This window comes from Mya arenaria, chromosome 10, assembly GCF_026914265.1.
Source record: "Mya arenaria isolate MELC-2E11 chromosome 10, ASM2691426v1".
NCBI classification, from domain to species: Eukaryota; Metazoa; Mollusca; class Bivalvia; order Myida; family Myidae; genus Mya; species Mya arenaria.
In genome coordinates this window covers 37183485-37202786 of record NC_069131.1, presented here as the reverse complement: position 1 = coordinate 37202786, position 19302 = coordinate 37183485, and the positions used below count along the sequence as shown (strand labels likewise).

General features: G+C 34.7%; 2 protein-coding genes and 1 long non-coding RNA gene across 3 annotated transcripts; 1 reads left to right on the top strand and 2 right to left on the bottom strand.

The window, feature by feature from the left end:
* Window positions 1-1156: 1156 nt before the first annotated feature.
* Window positions 1157-10873, bottom strand: LOC128205538 (uncharacterized). Its single transcript, XR_008256265.1, has 3 exons — window positions 10855-10873; window positions 2141-2211; window positions 1157-2012 (listed from the first exon to the last, which is right to left on the bottom strand). It is a non-coding gene; the product is annotated as an uncharacterized LOC128205538 (long non-coding RNA).
* Window positions 10874-12593: 1720 nt separating this feature from the next.
* On the top strand, window positions 12594-16196 carry LOC128205532 (uncharacterized). The gene is made up of 6 exons (XM_052907263.1): window positions 12594-13283; window positions 14099-14160; window positions 14347-14382; window positions 14654-14745; window positions 15061-15260; window positions 15922-16196. The coding sequence occupies exons 1-5, from the start codon at window positions 12860-12862 to the stop codon at window positions 15257-15259; spliced, it is 813 nt and encodes a 270-aa protein (XP_052763223.1). The 5' UTR covers window positions 12594-12859; the 3' UTR covers window position 15260; window positions 15922-16196.
* On the bottom strand, window positions 15368-17304 carry LOC128204668 (putative nuclease HARBI1). The gene is made up of 5 exons (XM_052906067.1): window positions 17080-17304; window positions 16705-16821; window positions 16183-16318; window positions 15700-15850; window positions 15368-15556 (listed from the first exon to the last, which is right to left on the bottom strand). The coding sequence occupies exons 1-5, from the start codon at window positions 17237-17239 to the stop codon at window positions 15368-15370; spliced, it is 753 nt and encodes a 250-aa protein (XP_052762027.1). The 5' UTR covers window positions 17240-17304.
* Between the last annotated feature and the right edge of the window lie 1998 nt (window positions 17305-19302).

Here is a 19302-nt window from a genome sequence, read left to right as displayed (position 1 = left end):
TTGGGTTCTCTTGTGGAGACGTTAAATGCATTTATATTCGGACAGTCGACGATATAGTTACAGGTCAATACCGTGTCCATCAATCACTCATTCAATAACACGAAATGTAAATACCTGCGACGCAAAAAGAAGACCGCAACAACCACACCGATGATGACTACAACGGTCACTACCCCCACAATATATCCTACTGGTGACTCGACATTAGCTTGTTTATCGCTCACTTAAATGGTACATTTAAAGTTATTATAATCTGTTTCAATACTTAAAGCATATGTAGAGTGTTTTAAGTGTAACTTATTTTCTGAAAAAAAACACGAAATATAAACTAAATGTTAAAATAAATCTATTCAAGGTCAAGAAGTTGTGCAACAAACAAAGTTATGCACTCCATGCATAGTTTTATGTACTGTTTCATTTTATTTTATAAAATAGTGTTTGCAATCTATATAGGATCCTTACCTGTGCAGTCATCCCCTTTGTAGCCATCAACGCATCCGTAGGTACATTTACCGCCGATGTTACAACTCGTTTCTGTTTTATGTTGCTGACAGTTTTCAGGACATTTTGTATCACATAAATATCCGTAGAGATTTCTTAGGCAGCCATTGCAACTTCCATTTTCATGTAGGTAATACCCCTTTTTGCACAACAAGCACTTTCCATCCGTCCGGTTACATTTTAGACACTCATCACTGAGGAATGAACAGTTTTTAGAACAATTGCGACCGTAAAAGCCATCTGTGCAACCGGATATACACTCGAGTCCATTATTGCAGACACCACCTTTGCAATTTTCTGGACATGGACAGCACGCATTGTTATCAACATAAAACGTTTGGTTAATACATTGATCACATTCACTCCCGATACAATATTTCGATTGACACGTGCATTGTTGTTCAGGATTAGAATAACCATCTGTACATGAATTACAAATATCAGATCCAGTGTTACAGATGCAGTTAGGATGACATCGGCATGTTCTTCCGGTGTAGCCATTGTTGCATGACTCGCATTGTGCTGTATCATTTTGTAGACATGTTTTGCATGCTCTGTAACAAGTGTTAGTGCAATTATCACCCGAAAAACCATCAACACAACCGAATGTACATATCCCTTCATTTCGCCAGCATGTCTCCCCATTGCAAGTTTCTGGGCAATTAACGTCACATGATTGTCCGTAAAGACCTTCGTTGCATTGGTCACATTTATCGCCGGTAAAATTAGGAAGACATTCGCAGGAGCCGTTGTTTCTGTCACAAGCCTTTGTTTTGTCACAACCGACACTGCATACTTGATCACAATAATTACCGTATCGATGATCTGAACATATATCACATGTTGTTCCTTCAAAGTAATCTCGACAGTCACACTTACCATCTGTTGAACATTGTGTGTTTACACAGCCTACGGAACACTGTTCATCGCAGTTTGTCCCGTGATATCCGGATATACATTCACTGCATGTAGTTCCATTAAATCCTGAGGTACAATTACAAGTTCCATCATCATTACAAGATCCATCCTGACATCCAGTGGAACAAGATGTTTGACAGTAGGTGCTGCTGCCATAGAAGCCCTTTTTACAAGATATGCAATCTGTGTCAGCCGTACATCGGCAATTCTGTTTTGCACAGCTTAAAGTACAATTTGAACCATATTTTCCTGGTGTACATCGCTCGCATCTAGGCCCTTCGAAACCTGCTTTACATTGGTCACATGTTCCATCGTCATAACAGGTTCCATTGTTACACCCGGCAGAACACCTCATGTTACACAAACTGTTTATATCATAAAATTCATCTTTGCAACTCTCACATGTTTTTCCTGTATTATATTCGCACGTGTAGCAGTTTTCGGGACAAGAGTGATGACATCTGTGACCATGTATGGTTTCAACACATCTTTCTGTACAGACGTTATCATGTCCACATTTTGACGTTCCTCCTTTACAACACACACACAGTTTTTACTGCAGTCCACCTCTTTTCCGTCTATAATAACCGTCACTGGAAGGAATTTGTGTCAAATATAGAAATATATCCATTCTTTCTTATGTTTCTCTTACTTAAGATAAAAACCAATATTTTGACATACCTTTTTCTTGAACATTTAAAATAGTTTAACATGTACATACCTGTCAAACATGATCGCACGACGCAGAGTAAAGTTAGTATCCACAATTTCATTGTTGTCCTGATGGTGTCTCTGTAACAACATGTTTATCGATTGACATTACAAAATCTTGTATACAAACATTCAGCATAAACAAACAAGTGCAAGTAAAAACGAAAGCCGAATTCAATGGAAAATACTGTAAGTCATAATGTATTGACAGAATTGAGAAGACTTTAATCTTATATAATGTATCGTGTATGTCGTCCTAACAAGCTGCATCAAAATGTAAAATCGTTGGTGTAAACTACGTGAATTTAAGTGTATTGTATTTCAACTTTAGGATAGTATAAACGAATATGAATCGTATTGCAAATTGGAATGGGGTATGAACATGAGTAAAAAACAGGGAAAACAAATGTAAAACGGGGTACTTCAGGAAGAAGACAAAAGATTATGGGTCACTGGAACAAAAAAAAGAAATGACATGTCTTGAAGTTGGTTGTAGAAGTCAGGTCTATCAAAATTATGTTGCTGAGTCAAAGTAGTTAAGTCTTTTGACACATTAAGCTTACTCTTAAATCCCGGTAAATTTGGCAGCGAACGAAAAAGAGGTATGTATCCTTAATTTCCCCGCGCTGGCCAAACAGACTACAATATTTTGAGAGAACAAGTGCTTGGATGTTAAGAGATCAGTGCATGCGGCGTGGTCTTGCGTGGTGTACACTCGTCCTCTGATTGTATCGTAATAAAACAAGAAAACATATTTGTTTGTTTTTTCAGAATGTGTTTGAAAGCGAAAAGGGATGGGGCTGATAGCATTCCAGGAAGAAATAGTAGAAGGAAGAAAAGAGTTGGACAACAGTTGAGATCTGCATCGAATATTGCGGATAAATCTTCAACATGTGAGGGTATCATAGATTACAAAAAGAGAGAAGTCATCAGTCATTTTTGTGGTTATAGGCGAGTTCCGATGTATATATATTATTTGAGGATATAAGCAAGTGACACCGGAAATGATTCTAGCGGCCTCGTGTTTCTCAAGCTTTTCTTCTTCTGCGTGTGACATACTGTCCCAGTCGACATCCGCGTACTCGACTTAGGGTCTGATTAGGGTTATTTAACTTTTTCTAATAATCTCCGAAGAAAGAGGAATCGGTAAGACCTCATTATATGTACTCGCTGTCTCGCCTTTTGTTTTGCAGACTGAATGCGTTCGTCATTAAGTAGACCTGCTGCAGCAAAAGGGTATTCGGTAATCATGTTTATGGCTGTATTATCTCCAAAAAATGCACTTTGGAGACCTAATTCCATGCAAAATGTCGCTTTGATATAAATATTAGAAAACAATGGACTACGGATAGAGCCTTGAGTTTTGAGAAATTCCGGCTGGTATAGATACAGTGTCAGAAAAAGTAGCCGAAAGAACAAAATATTGTGAAAATAAACACGCTAACTGATTTGTGTTGACTAATTTGGCGGCAATGTAAGCCTGATTTGAAGATGTTTTACTTGCACATGACTGTTTGGTATGTTAATGGTTCTTTTCGTCAAATAAATCTTGATAAAACAATCAGAAGTAATGCGATATAGAATTTTTAAATACCTAATGAAATATGCATAATATAAACAAAAGGATCAAAGGAATATGTCTGTCATTGATTGCTTGACTTGAAATTGCATGTGTATGTCATTTTATGACCAAATACTGACACAAAAACTATGTTAACGTGGTAACTTATACTGTTAGTAGAGGTATTTGTTGTTATATTCTTTGAAACTGTGCTAATGTACACGTACTTTAAAATATATGTAATAAATTGATAAATGATATTTTTTCGTTCCTTTCAATTGTTGAGATCGCTTGAACTTGTTTTGATTATATAAAAAATGGATCGTTAACTACCATTGAAAACAAAATGTGGTATCTAAAGCCAGTGTACGGTTGAATAACTTTCATTGTTAGCCGCATAATCACGAACTCACATACAATTATATGTATGATTAAAACAATAATAATATGATAAATACAAGAACATGACAGTATCGTAATGCTATCATTTTGTTCAAGAAAAGCAGCTTTATTAGTTGAAAAAGTGTATAGATGTAACAGGCCGACGTTTCCGTAAAGAAAGTTCTGGTCGAATTGTTGGGGGAAGGTTCAGATAAATGTGTCTATTCGTGGCTATAACAATTATAACACAGTGTATCGTCTATTTATATATTTATTCATATATTCATTCACAATGGTGATGATAACAGTCACAAGTCAACATAAGGCGTGTGGAGCCAAATGTCAAATATATATGTCTCTCAGTCTTCTCTGCTCTCATCCCCAAGACCGTGTTGTCAATGTTCTGTTAAACAGATCACATTATACTTAAAATCCAATCTTAAAAATGTAAAAAGAAAAGATGTCTGTCCAAATGATACTTTGAACTCCGATATCTAAGTACAAAAATGCTGATTTCACAACATCTTAATATTTTAAGGGAATATCCAAAACGGCAAATTTTCAATTGGTTACAAACATCCCTATTTTAAAAAAAATAACGTCCCGTCATTTATTTATACTGTGCAAGTACACACTACATCACAGTTACTTCTACATATTTACCAATACATACAGGTCATTACATCTTCTACAGAATAACTCGTCGCTACACTATATATATATTCAAACGTAAACAAGTATACCTCGGATAATCTCTTATTTCATCTGGAATAACAATCTATTTCTCCAAACTATTTCAAAATTTCAAGCCATTTCTCAACAAATTCAAATTAAATGCTAGATTTAACGAAAATACATTTTCTTACCGTTTTCTCCCCGCCAAACTAAAAAACGTCCGCGCTTTACTTCATATGAATTTAAAGTTTATTTCAAATTAATGCATACAAGTACAAACATAAAACCTGCTTAAACAAAATTCAGTTTCATTTATTTAAAAACAGAGTCCACTAGTTTCTGAGCCATGACACTATTTATATTCTTCAATATCCCAGAATTTACCTACTCTTTAAGAGTTTTTATTCATGTATCTGTTGGGCGTGTTACTACTGCACTCATCACATAATCTCCATATCTGGATGGTGTTTTTTTCTGTCTTGAAGATCTTCGTACTTCAGTATGTGTTTCGTCTTCTACATCATGTTCTATCTCTATACTTCTCGCTTGACATTTACTTCCGCTTCGTCTTTCAGAACTTCTCTTTCCTGATCTGCTTCTAGATCGATGACCTTGCCTGTACATCGCTATCGTTCACTGTCGATATATCTTCAGTCTTCCCTTCAGCAAGGTCCCTATCTATATCGTCCCCGTAATCCACTAGAACTAGATGCAATCTCTTTTCTTTTTTGGTCTTTTCGCTTCTTATCTTGAACATAGGAATTCGATCTCTCAGTTGTTCAATCACATCATATATCTCCTCGTTAAATTTGTCTTGAATCTTGTGTTTGCCCTCATGAGCTAAAATCTTCACTAGTTTAGGCCTTCTTCCAAACATCAACTCGAATGGGGACACCTTTGTGGTCTCGTGCGGCGTTCAGTTGTATGCGTACACTATCAGTCCAATATATTTCTTCCAATCAGTCTTCTGATTTGGTTCTAATGTCCCTAGCATGCCGAGTAGTGTCCTGTTCATCCTTTCCGTTATCCCGTTGCCCATTGGATGATAAGGTTTACTTCTCGATTTTCTAATGTTGGTCAGTGAACATAGTTCTTTGATGATTTAAGATTCGAAGTTTGCTCATTGGTCTATATGTAAGATTGAAGGAATTCCATAATGGAGTAGAAAGTTGTTATATAAAGCTTCTGCTGTAGTTTTGGCCGTCTGATTCTTCTTGGAGATCGCTTAGGCAAACATCGTATAATGATCGGTTATGAAAAGGATGTTGGATTTGCCTCCTTTGGATGGTTCCAGTGTCAGGAAGTCTATGCAAACAATCTCAAGTGTGCATGTGGTGGAATTGCTTTTAAATGTCTCTTCATGACAGAATCTTCTTTGGTGTTGGTGAATCTTGGTAAAACATTGTCTTTAACGGCCTTTCGCCACCTCTCAATCAAATTATCTTCTCTCTGCTTCCTTCTTACTTCTCTTAGCTCTTTCTGTTGCCATCGTCTGTCCAAGAATTTCCGTTGCATCAATAATGTTGAAACTGAATGCAGGTAAAGTATCGTAATATGGTGGTTGTATTATACCACAGATTGCCTTTACTGTTTTCTCCTCCATTTTCACTTATTTTCTACCTTCTGTTTGTTCTTCTCTGTGTGGGTACCTACTCATACCGTCCGCATCGCCGTTCTTCAGTCCAGCACGGTAAGTATTATCAAAGTCGTAATGAGCTAATGCTGACGCCCTTCGCTGACCTGTTGCAGTGAGTTTCGCTGAAGTAAGTATGTAGGTTAGCGGGCTGTTGTCAGTCAGAACTTTAAAATGCATCATCTTTAGGTAATCGGAAAATTTCTCTTTAATTGACCACTTCAATGACAAATATTCTTATTTGTGGGCAGGATAGTTCTTTTCTGATTTAGTTAGTGATCGACTGGCATATGCAATAACTTTCTTGTAGTTGTCTCGATCTTGATAAAGAAAAGCTCCAAGTCTTTGGTATGACGCGTCTGTGTGCAACTCGAACGGTGAAGTGAAGTCCGGATACGCGAGTATTGGAGGATTTGTCAGTATCTCCTTCAGCTTTTCAAATGTTTCCTGTTCAGTCTGTTTCCTTTGCCACTCTTTTGTAGGTTTCTTTGTCTTACTGTTCTTGCCCTTCTTCGTTTCAGTTCCGGGTAGGAGGTCTGACAAGGGCCTTGTGATTTGGCTGAAGTCTTTCACAAACCTTCTGTAGTAGCCGGTAAACGCAATGAAAGATCTTTATTCATCCGAGTTGCAGGGTGTTGGTCAATCCTTTACCTTCTGGATCTTCGCTTGGTCGGTTTCAAAGCCATAAGAACTGACAAACGTCCCAAACAGTTTACTTTTTTCTGGATAAAAAATGTAAGGCGAAAGTTTCAGGTTACATTCTTTTAAACGGGTTAGTGCTTTATCGATTCGTTCAAGATGTTCGTCGTAAGTGTTTGAGGAAATTATCAGATCATCCAGGTAGATGACACAAATGCTCATGTTCATATCTCCCAAACATTCCTCCATAAGTCTCTGGTAAGTCGCAGGGCTGTTACTAAGGCCAAATGGCATTTTCACATACTCCCAGAAGCCTAGGGGTCCAACTGTAAATGCAGTCCTTTCTTTGTGATCATCCTCTACCTTACCTGGTGGCAACCCGCCTTCATATCAATTGTAGTGAAGTATCGGCTTCCATGCAGTACATCAAATACTTCTTCTATCCTTGGAAGAGCATACGCGTCTTTGACCGATCTATTATTCAACTGTCTATACTCTACACACATTCTCAATTTTCCGTTCTTTTTTTTGACAAGTACAACATTTAATGACCATGGTGATTTAGATTTCTTAATGATTCCTGCTGCTAGTAGTTGCTCCAAGTGTTGGCGAACTTCTACTATCATGTTAGGTGGGATTCTTCGATGGCGTTGCTTAAAAGGAGTTTGAAATTCAGGTAAAAGATCTACCCGGTGTTTAATTAAATCACATCTGCCAATGTATATGTCACTGGTAGAAAATATGTCGCGGTGTCTCTCAAATAGTTCTAAAATCTGCTTCCTCTGTTCATCAGTCAAATGTTGGTCTTCATCAACATGTTTCTCTTTCAACACGTCTTTCTTAGTATCTTCTTCTATCGTAAGTACTTCTTCATCAATCGTCACAGGTTGGAGTTCGCATAGTATGGTTCTTAGTGGTATTGTTGTTGTTGTGGTCACGTTCGAGAGGTTCACTGTTATAGGGGTCTTACTTTTCTACTGGTAATGTTTAACTGCTGGTGTCACATCAATGAAATCAATGCTTCCGTTGATTCTCATTCGTATTAGGGCTGCTGTGTTACCAAATTCAATTTCTCTATCTGTATATCCAAGTATCAATGCTTTCGTTTGGTCGTAAAGTAACTTTCTCAGACAACGCGCCTCTGATGACTGCAATACGATTCTTATTTTTCTTAAGTTCGCGTTCCCTCATGGCAAGACAGCGAAAGGATAAGTACCAAGGTGAGTATAGCTTGGCTCGCTGCAGATACTGCTCCCCAAAGTTCTTCTCACATTCTTCTAGAAGTTCTTTAAAAATGTTCGTACAAAGCAGGACATGTGTATTTTCAGAAAATGGTTTGTCGTTCGTGATTAGAAATAGACAAGCATGCTTTCCTGATTTCTGCAGACCCTTTTTAACTGATAAGTTGGCCTCTATATAACCTAGGTATGGTAGTTTTCCCCATCAGCACACTCTATTCTCAAAATATTCTGGACAGGTAGTACTTCTAGGTTGTTCAGGTAATTGTCATAAAAAGTCTTCGTTATTGTACTAACGCAGCTTCCTGTGTCAGAGCCCTTGCTGTGGTATCATGTATATGAATTTCTGCTTCGTTCGTATCACCAACCAACTTAACTTCCTTCTTTGAGTTAGTGTTGGTCATGGACTTTATAACAGCGTTTGGGCAATTCTTGGCTATGTGACCCTTCCTATTGCATTGATAACAAGTGTGTTGAAATGATGTTGGTCTGTGAGGAATGTATCGCTCTCTTTGTCTGAAGTTGTTCCATGGCGTATATTTCTTGTACTGCCTTCCAATGGTGAAATAAGCTCTCTCTTGATCAAAACTTTCGCTTTCTCTTTCCAGTATCTCAATTCTGTAGTACAATTTCTTCACAAGTTCTTCTGTCATCTCCTGTATTTGTTCACTCTTTGCTTCGGTATCTCTATCTTGGGCTAGGTTACATGTGGTATGATGTTTCAATTCTTCTTCTTCCCTGATGTCGGCTTCTAATCTTCGCAGCTCTAACCTAAACTTTCCATAATCTTTCTCTGTGTCAAGCTTGTAATATGACCGTAACTTCAATTCTTGTCTAAGCCCCTTGTGAATCACTTGCCTAACAACCTATATATCTGTCCTCTTTAACCCACCTAGTCTCGCAACTTTATCAAATAAAGTCTCTGCCCTTGAGCAATAACTGTTCACATTTTCCCCTCGTGTTGAGAAATTGATTAAAATGCCCAAGTATTTCTTCATTTGATTCTAAACTCCCATAGTCACCATCTAGCTTCTTTAATATTTCATCAACAGTAGCTTCAATTCCAATTCTCCTAAATGAATTTAATGCCTTCCCCTTTAGCGACCTTCTAATCCCGAGTTGTATTTCTTCTTCGCCATACATGCCTCCCTCCATGAGCATCTCCAGCTCAAAATTGTAGCTTTCCCAGCATACTTTATTTCCATTATCCACCTCACAAAACATGGGTAACCAAGGATGGATGAATGACTCATGTTCCCATTCGTATTCACTATCACTAGCATCAAGTTCAACTTCAGCCATTGTCAATGTTCACTAAATAATAAGTTACCCGAAATGCAATATAATGGTCAATGTTCACTTCAATAAGGTCACTATCTAATTATCACCAGGGTACTCTCCACTTAGTGTCCATAGTATTTCCTTTTACAATAATTTACTGTTAATTATCACACATATCTATGTACCAGCATCAATTATTCACAATATTCACTTTCACCTGTACATTTATGGCACAAATGTTCCACCATATTATAAGTTATGATTCATATCAATGCACTGCGCTATTCGCTTGTAGCATGGCTTCACAACACAATGTCATATGCTTCAATGTTCACTAATGTCATAATTAACTTATAAAATGTTACTTTGTCTCATCTGTATCACCATACACACAATGTGTCAGTTAACTATCACTATCAGCGAAAAGTCCTATTTTCCCAATTCCCACTTTTATAATTCAATCACCACTGACCTTCTTCAAAAAGAGTTCACATCACTTCATTTTATGACACAAATAATGCACTATAATTCATCTTCAACTAATAACATTTACAGATGTCAACTGAATTGTCCCAAATAGTCTTCGATAGTTTTGATTTTTTATCACCCAATACTATCCATCATCATTACACAACATGTTCATCAAAGTTATATCATGCATGTGTCCTCACTATCATGACACTAACCGTACACCATACATTCAATTTCAAAGTTCCATCTTTTGAACATGTATCGTCACATGTAACTTCATTCAAGAAGTATTCGGTGTCAATTACATATGTCCAATTTCAAAAATAACTTCATAACCCTCAAACACCAAAGTACCGGTATCAATTATATCAAATAATACCTTCCACAAAGTTGTAGTCAATTCATATGCAAACAATAATAAATTTCAATGAGCCTTCACACAATAATGCTATGAGCCGAAGCTTATAAACATCTCACTTACAAAGTGTATATAGTCAAAGTATTCAGTTATCCCTCAACTAAATTAATTAAATGCATAATATTTACAAATGTACATCAAAACTAATCAATACGGCAAGTTTTAAAAGAATATCAGACAATACAACATTAATCTAATAAAATAAAAAAATATTTTAGATCAATGTAATTAATTAAGTGGACTAATTATAAAATGCCAAAACTACTGAAACTATTCAATCTTCAAAAGTATTTCATTAATAAAATTTGAATGGAAATCTGCCTTTTTAATCAAATATAAAATAAAATGAATTTTAAGTGTGAAAAATAACAATATGCAGCACACTCAATTCCAAAATTGGGATCAATTCACAACTAATAAAACTCACTTTGATTTAAAGAGTCCACATCCTACACTACCACTGCATTACCAAATATGAAATATTCATTTTCAAAACAGGAAGAAAAAGATACAAAATATATTTCTCACGGGGTTTTAACTCTGTAACACGAGATCAAGTTGAAACCATTGTAACAAGCAGATGTTCTTGTTTTCCTCTTAAAACTTTTATGATTAAAGTTGTTTTTTAATAACATGACTTCATTACTTGAAGTAATTACCATTGCCACTAAACCGTGTTTATGTTTAAACTTTTTGCTACTGAGCATGTTTCTGAAGCTCTTTGCATATATATTGAACGTGGTCATTGATGTTTCTTTGAAAGAAATGACAACAGTATGCATTTTCGTAAACTGTAATATTTTGTTGATAAATGAAAACCAGCAGCCATGTCCTAGTACATGTATTGCTCGAAATGTAATTTTCTTTAGAACATTGCGTAATGACGTTTATCGATATACGTAATATACAAAAAGATTAATTTAAAAAATAGTAAAACACTAGCGATTTTGAATAATAACATGATGTAATGGGGGAGCTGAGATTAAGAAATGATATTTGCGTGATATTTGGGTCTTAACCATGTTTTCTCTACCATTGTCAAGTGTTTACTGAACTGAGTTCATTGTTTAAATTATTTGTTATAATTGAAAAAGGAGTTCATTCGTGTCTTTCTTAAATCAAGTTTGGTGTGTCTTTATAGTACTATTTCAATTATTTATATATAACAAAACAATTGAGTATTCCTGATAAAATCTGAGTTATTATTCAAGCACCGTTCTTACCCTAAAATGAGATCCCTGAAATATTGACCAAATAATTAAAGTAACAAATGTATGTAATTTTCTTCAAAGACAGTCAATCCATTAGTAAGGATAAATATGATTAGCGAGTTTACGAGAAAATACTTTAATTAATGTGAAACTGCATTGGGCCTGCTTTAACCCACATTCTTGTAAGTTTGGTCATTGTCTAACGATAATATCACAGTGAAACTTTGACCTCTAAGTTTGTTAATGTGGTTTCGTTTTTGTGGAATAATAAATCGTTGAACCAAGTATTTTATTCTCTGCAAATGTGTGAGGAAAAACGTAACCACAAGGAAAGATGTATTTAATATGCTCAATCTGTATTCCTTAGACATGTCTACATTTTACATATTTGTACATGTACATTGTAAAGTTCTAAAACGCTCACTTTCAAAAGGTCGCATTTTAAAGGATTCAATTTATGCTAGTCCGTAACGCACATGAGGCAAACTCATAATCCACGAGGTAAAGCTCCCGGACGGGACGTGGCCGGTCTATGATTGAAACACACGTGCTGACCTCCGTTCTGACTTCCGCTTGCGTTGCTTTTGGTCCAACGCATGATACCTGAAATAAGAACGAAGACACAAGCACGTAAACTTCCCGCAAAAATAACGGCATATTTGGGCAATTGCGAATTCAAGTTATATACATTCTATTTACATTAAAATCCATATATAAATGCTTATTGACACAGAAATCGCGATTTCGATGCAGAATTTGATATGAAATGTATTCGTTTAGGGATATTTCCATGTTTTATTTAAACAAATATGTCACTAACAACATTGAAATGTAACGCAATCACTATCAACATTAAACAAAGGTATGGAGAAAAATGATTGGTCGTGTCAAAATAAGATTTTTCTTAGAATTTAGATATAGTCAATGGCACGATTGTTCAGAAAGTCGCTAAAAGTTAGCGAATCGTCAAATTAACAATCGCTACATTTTTTATGTATCGCTTGCTAACAAATTGTTAAAATTCCGATTGTTCAGACTATTGTTATCGCTATCGCTAACTAATAATCGTTAAACTATTTAACGATATCGCTAGGAAGTTTAGCGATATCGCTAAATTTTAAGCGACAAATGTATAATGGGGTTGACCCATAATGCATTTGCTTTTTCCCACAATGCATTTAAATGCATAAAGTATTACCCACAATGCATTGAAAAAACATAATGGCTGCCCAAGCAGACAACACTTTGTCATTGTCAGAAAAAAATAAGAAAAGAGGTTGCAACTTTAGTGCATATGAGAGGGAAATTCTCATAACTGAATATGAAAAAGTAAAGGACAAATTAAATAACGCAAAGGTATCACAAGATGCGAAACAAAAGATGTGGGATTGTATTGGAAGTGCTGTTTCACTTGCTGGAGTTGGGATAAGAACAGGAAAAGATGTGAGAAACAAATTTCACAACTTGAACCGGGTTGCAAAGTCAACAGAAATGCAACAAAGAAAGCATTTGAAGGGAACAGGGGGTGGACCACCATCTGAAAAACCGCCCGAGGAGGTGCTCCGCCTTATTAACATCAATAAGGCAGACCCAGGCTTCAGTGGGATTCCTGGTGGGCTAGAAACCACAATTGCAGCAGAGAAGGGTATAAGACTTCTTAATTCATTGTTTATTTATAGATTTAATCATCAAGTACTACTTAATTCATTAAGTATCATGTTTATTTACAGATATATTTCTACACTATCAAATGCTTATTAAAATATTTCCGTCTGCTAAAAAGATACACAAATGAACTCGACATGTTCTAAAAATAGAAAATGGAATTCCTACCTCCATTTTGTTTCCATGTGGAGTGTGAATATGACAAATCCTTGAATAATGAAAAGATGTCATGATAATTTACCATAGTCAATTGTCCATGACATAAGTTCATACCTTTGCAAATACATGCTACGTGTCGCAGCTTCAAATATTATCCAGTAAAGCGATTTTTTCTTCCAGCGCTTGCCAACTTCTGTCATGATTCATGTGCCACTTGATTGTAGAATGGTTTAACCGGTTTATGTTATTAAAATTCGAATGTCACAAACTTTTAACACGATGAAATAATCATTAAATCACAAACAGTTGTAAACAAATAAATGTGATACATGTTAAATGTATCTTTTGCAAGCATTTATATCATTTTGTTTAGATCTATTAATTTATTTATTTAAAATTATAATCAAGCAATTCTATATTTCATGACAGCGCCTTCCCTTGATATCTGAGGCCCTGACATGGGGTCACCATAACCCATTGTATAAATAAAATCCAAATTTTGAGACGGTTATTAGTATTGAACTGCTTCGATACAGCACATTAGATACAATGGATTTTATTTTATCCTTTCAATTTAACTTTGTTTCATCTATCATCGATGTAACTTTAAAAAATAAACATAACATATATTTTCAGAATTAAAGGTCGATGAGCTGCCAAATGGTGATGTGGTTATTCAAGTCATACCAGAATCAGATGTATGTTTATTTTATTCAATTGTAAATTATCATGTTGATATAATGTATACATTTATGAATTAAATACCTTAATTTTTAGCAATTAAAATTGAATTATATATCAACAATTGATCATTAAAGAGTGAACATGTAATCACACCCTATTCTTAAATAGTACACTTCGATGTATGCTTTATACATTTACAGTCAGAAGCAGAGAGACGTGCAGTGTTCGATTTGGACGTAAGAAATTAAAATTATTTTCTAGGCTGTATTAAAAATGTTCATGGATTTAGAGGCTGAAGGAGGAAACAAATTCTGAAATAAAATATATAATTAAATGGGTGTTATTTAGGGTTATAACTTACTGTCAAACGCAGCTGCAAGATATATATTTTATTACATTGAAAGTAAGGTACACACATACGAAGCCAAAATCATGACTTGTAAAACAAAACAATAATTCTATCCAATGTGTATTAATTCTATATCTTAATTTGCTTTCTCATATCAGACGATAGAATTAGACAGAGGAAGCCAGTCCACCGGCAAGGAATTCCAAAGTAGAATGCAATCCTCGAGTAATCAGCAAGTGAAAAAAATGAAGTAAGCAATTTTATACATATAAGGAATTGTTAACTTTAAAATGGAATGCTAACTTATTTGAACTCTGGAATGAAATATGTAGCTGTATATTTATGCAACAAGACGTGAATAGACATAATAACATTGTATTTATCGCATTGAATGTTTTCGTCTAGATATGAAGATGATACTACCTTCAATAACCTTGGTTTCAAATACAAGCTGAATAAGCAATAGATGGGCAACGCTGCAAATGTTGTTTTATTTAGTTATTAGATACAATAATTTTAAATTTTAATTAATGTTTTTTTTTTCATTAACATGTTATCCTTGCAGAACATCTCTCCAGGAAAAGGTGCAGACAGCTCAACTGGAATGGTTCGAAGGACAAAATAAAAAAGTTGAGCTGGAGATGGAACTTTTGAGGGAAAAGATCGCAACGTCTAGGGAGAAAAGGAAGCTGTTTAAAGCTTTGCAGACAGAGTTGAAGGGGAAGGATGACATGGACATAATTCCATTAGTTTGTGACGAATAGGGTAAGTGGATCAGTTAACAGAAATGCATAGAACACGTAACTTTACTTTGTTACATCAAAACAACAACATAGCACCAGCTGCATGCTTCCTTCCAATAGGAAATGTTCCTATCCAAAATAGGCCTGCGCAATATGGTCACGGATGGCAAATCCATTTTCACCACCAACATAGGGTATAAGTGGAAGTTCATCCACATCGCCGTCATCAACGTCAGGTTCACCAAACAACATGGCAATGTTATGCAATGCTGCGCAAGCGACAATCTCTCTACATGCTTGAGCGGGTGTCTTCCTTACCTAGAGTATAGTATATAAAACAAATTGAATAACTTAACATATATAGGCAAAGCTTCGAGCTTATATATATATCCTTTTTTATATCCTTTTTTTTAAAGATATATAGCATTATTACATAACCTAAATTAATCTATCAAACAGACCTTCTTGCACATGACGGAGAATCTTCTCTTCCATCTACCAAATGTTCTTTCTATAACAACCCTCGAACGGCAGTGGGCTCTGTTGAATCTGGTTTTCACCGGTGTATCAGAGACTCTGTACGGCGTCAACATGTAACGCGAACAAGCATATCTTAAAAAAGACAAGAGAGAGAAATACTTTAATCTTGTGGCTGTTAATAATGTTATAATTTGTTGTTTCAGATTGGACTATAGCAGATAAGAAACAGGGGGAGATCATCAGTTCTGAAAATAATACTGTGTTAAAAAGATGACACTATTCATTCTGAGTATTAATAATGTTTTAATTGATCTCATATGGTAAACATATTGAATTCAAAGGTTTGAAATATACATTATAACAGTGTGATATACTGTTGTAATAATAATTATATTCAATTTTTTTTTATCTTTCAAATGTTTGTGTATATTGTGTGTTGCCCAAAAGTTTTAATGTGGACCTACCCGCTGTCAGCAAGTAGAACACCATCTTCAAGTGTATGAATATTTTCCTCCAGAAAGTCCTGTAGCGAAGACGCTCGAAAAACAAAACTGTCATGCGCAGAGCCCGGCCATTCTGCGTTTATGAAAGTAAATCTTCCTGAAAATAAGGTTAATTCACTGACCTTCATCAACAGACGATTGATTATGGGATCATAAGGTCAAATTACCAAGTTAATTGTTATCTTTTAAAAAAGGATTTCACCTTGATAAACATAAGACCCAGCTCATCCTACATCTTCAAATATAAATTCAAATACTGATGTTAATACACAAAACATAATTTTGAGGTCAGTGTCCTTCTGACCAAATCACTAAATGATATTAATCCTTTCCAATAGGCGAAAATTCAGATTCAGACTTTTACTTTTCAAAATCGGGCGGAATACTCAGTTAATATGCAATACACACGATAGTTTATGATAAACACATACGTGATCAATTAAAACAGGATTCACCTGAATAATGTATTGCAATATTATGTACCTTTATTATCACAAACTGCCATTACATTTATGGATGCCCTTCCCTTCCTGTTAATGAACGGCCTTTCTTCTGTTGGGCCTGGCTTCGTAATTTCAACATGTGATCCATCAATGGCACCTGTTGTCGAAACACATTTTATTACAAATGAGCATAATTAATATAAATTGATCACTATGAAACGAAAAGGAAATTCTTTAATCCATCTACAAATATTTGTTTTTAAGATTAATGATAAATTTAACAGCTTTAAAAAATAAATAAAAAATGAATGAATTGAACCAAAATTAATGCAACATATGAACGTATCAGTGATAATGTGATGTTGGTTACACTCATAATTTTTATATTTTTTAATACATATGGATGATTTCGCACCAATCACATTTGGAATCCCAGCTACATCCGCAAACCCTGCCATAATGTTGCGACGGGTGTCCATTCTAGTCGGCCAACGTATAAAGCGATCTTTCATCTCTACAAGACCTTCTGTTACATGTTTTACCACGCGACAAACTGTCGCCTTGTCGCGCCCCATGGTGTCCCCTACCACATCGAAAAATGCCCCAGTGGCATAATAACGTAGAGCAATGCAAACCTGAGGGTAAGAAAACATACGTATGTTTTCACGTAAGTTTTTGTTTCATTGATAATACATATTAGAATACCATCACTCTACATGTTTGAGGACATTATTGTTATTGATGAATAGCCTTTAACAAAGTTTTATTTCATCTTAAAATCCCTGTATAGTAAACTTTTATATCCTTGGTTGAAATAAAACTACCTTTTACATAAGCTCAATGAAGATATTACTCCATCAAATTGCGCTGATCCTCATAAACTATATTTATCTATTTTTGTATTGGTTTGAACGATGTTGACTAATATATATTATACTCATTGGCAGCTTATCGAATACATTAATTATATTAAATCAGTTAGTTACGCACTTATATCTAAGTTTAAATGAAAGCTTCACATACGTCTGTAACATGAAATAGTTTTTTATATTTTTTTCTGTCCGTTTCTGTCTGTGTCACCCAACATCGAGATAAAACAAGTTTTGTGGATTTTTCTTTCAATGTTTCGTCGAATTCTTTTTTTTTTAAGAATTGACTCTTACTGCATATCATATCAACATGATTAAGTTCTCAGTCAAATGAAAGGAACCAAAATGAATGGAAAACCTATGTTATTGTCTTAACTTGGTCCATCTTGCTATGTTTAAAATGAATATGTATTAAATAGCTTGTTTGCTTCCACAAATTAAGGTACAAGATAAAACATACCGTCAATATGATGACCAAAAGAATGATATTAGTGTTATTCAAACAGCAAACAATGAAACACTAAACATGTTTTTACACCGACTGGATTATAAAAAAAACATGCTCAAGTTATCATTTGCTTTCGATCTTCTTTTCTCAATATACTCGACGGGTTGGGGAAAGACCTTGCTGGTCTGACAAACTGGTGCATTTTAGGTTATATTTGTGTTGTTTGTAATGGCAAACTTGTCACTAACTTTTTACTTTTTACGAATTATCCGACTATAACAACCAATCAAATACTTGAGTTTTGTAATACATAATTCAGTGTTAACTAAATAACTTTTTTAAAATGTAATGTATTCATAATAGGGATTGTTTAGTTATCTTTGTCTTACTTACGCTAAGAACAAAAAGCTAAAACAGCTATGTAAATAAACTCAATATGTTAGATTACAACTGAGGGACAGTACTCTTTTAAGGGAGAGTACTTACTTTTATTTTTGTCATTTAAATAAACGGTTTGCCCAAATCTTACAGTGAATATTTAAGATGCATTTCTACATTTTTAAGTTAAAAGAATAACATAATAAACGAGTTATTTTAAAACCTGTAATTTTTCAATACTCATTATATTTACATATCTAAAATTCATACCGTCTATGCAGAATACTGTGAATAAGATATTCTTGAAATTTAAAATGATTTGGACGAAAAATATAGAAAATATGTAAGAAGTCCACGTAATTCCGGATCACCCCTCGTATGGGTGTGACCTTGTTATAGATGCACTCTTACTACCAAAAAAATAGACCAAAAAATAAATACGAAAAAAGGATAATAAATATTGAAAACAATTGTTCCTTTGAAGGAAAGCGTGCTTAATTTGAAAGAGAAGTGCAGAAAACACGGCATTTCTGACTTGTGAGACGAGTGTTGACCACTGTAAATCTTTTAGAGCCCACCAGTCATTTAATATATGTACGTTTTCAGCAATTAAATACATGGTTACAATCTTGTTAATATCAGTAATAAGTAATTAACATTCTCTATAAATGCCTTTTTTTAGTAAGAAGTTAAAAGTTCATCACTCAAATATTATTTTTGAAATATATGTGTATATATTAATTTTAAATACGAGTGCCACTTTAAATATACAACGAATGATGTAATAATGTTAAATGTACATTTGAAAGAAATACACATTTTGTCGTTCTGTGAATATTGTTTTGTTTATGTTTTTGTGATAACCTACTTGTGCATTTACTAAGAGTTGTTAACAACATTAAAAACATAAACTATTAACATATGATACAAACCTTGACTGTCA